The 1,126-nt window shown below is 72.4% G+C and overlaps 1 protein-coding gene across 1 annotated transcript in view; it reads right to left on the reverse strand.

The window, feature by feature from the left end:
* Nucleotides 1–91: 91 nt before the first annotated feature.
* MAPK8IP2 (mitogen-activated protein kinase 8 interacting protein 2) overlaps nt 92–1,126 on the reverse strand; it is a 9,719-nt gene continuing 8,684 nt past the window's right edge. Inside the window, exons 8-11 of the mRNA XM_026050399.1 lie at nt 690–799; nt 498–617; nt 344–414; nt 92–194 (exon numbers count right to left, since the gene is read on the reverse strand). Coding sequence (XP_025906184.1) covers nt 92–194; nt 344–414; nt 498–617; nt 690–799 — 404 coding nt within the window. The remainder of the gene's footprint in view (nt 195–343; nt 415–497; nt 618–689; nt 800–1,126) is intronic.

The raw sequence follows: 1,126 nt of genomic DNA on the forward strand, positions 1-1,126 counted from the left end.
GACCCCCCAGACCCGTCCCCACGTGCCCATCCCGGTGCCACCGCCAGCAGAGCGCCCATGGGGGCGCGCGGCGCCCGGCGCGGCGCTCGCCTTACCCGACGCACTCGGCCACGTGCCGCATGGACTCCTGCGACACGAACACGTGGCAGGCGAAGCGGCTCAGCACCGGGTGCTTCGTGATGAACCCGAAGTAGCTGCAGTGCGGGCGCAGGGTGAGGGCTGCGGCCGGCCCTGCCCCACGGCCGCGCGCCCCACGGCGAGCCCGGCCCGGCACCCCACGCGCCCATCGCCCACGCGCCACGGGGACCCCGTGGGGAGGACGCTGGGCAGGATGGGTGCTCACCAGCTGTTGCGGGGGTGGCACCCGCAGAAGGAGATGTTCTTCATCTGGAAGAAGTGGCTGCACCGCTCAAACTGCGGGAGGAATCGTGGCTGGAATCGCGGGACGGCGCCGTGCCCGGCCCCGCGCCCGGCCCGCGCCCGGCCCGCGCCCTCACCTCCTCGTCCCGGCCGTACTCGTTCACCGTGAGGATGAGCTTGATGCCCTGCAGCGTGATCTCCAGGTCGCAGCTGGCCGGCGGGCGCAGATGCACCGTCAGCTTCCTGGTGGTGGCAATCTGGGGAGGCGGCACGGGCGGTCAGCCGGCGGGTGGCACCGGTCTGCGCCCCGCGCAGGGGGCCGGGCCCACCTTCTGCATGGCCGCGCACAGGATGCCGTTGCCCTGGTGGTAGGGCACCTCCACGGAGCCCAGGAACTGCACGTTGAAGCGCTCCACCCAGCACGGGTTCCGCTTGAGGCCTGCGGGGAGAAGCTGGCACTGCAGGTGGCCGTCCCGCGCGGTGCGGGTGGCACGGGTGGCACAGGGGGCAGGGGGGCGCGGGTGGCGTGGGGGGCACAGGTAGCACAGGTGGTGTAGGGGGCACGGGTGGCACGGGTAGCACAGATGGCATGGGTGGCCTGGGTGGCGTGGGGGGCACAGCTGGCACAGGTGGCATGGCTGGCATGGGTGGCACGGGTGACACAGGTGACATGGGTGACACAGGTGGCAGAGGGGGCACAGGTGACACGGGTGACGCAGGTGACACAGGTGGCACAGGAGGCACGGGTGGCACAGGAGGCACAGGT

Source organism: Nothoprocta perdicaria, unplaced genomic scaffold (assembly GCF_003342845.1).
Source record: "Nothoprocta perdicaria isolate Ctin4 unplaced genomic scaffold, notPer1 scaffold_681, whole genome shotgun sequence".
NCBI lineage: Eukaryota > Metazoa > Chordata > Aves > Tinamiformes > Tinamidae > Nothoprocta > Nothoprocta perdicaria.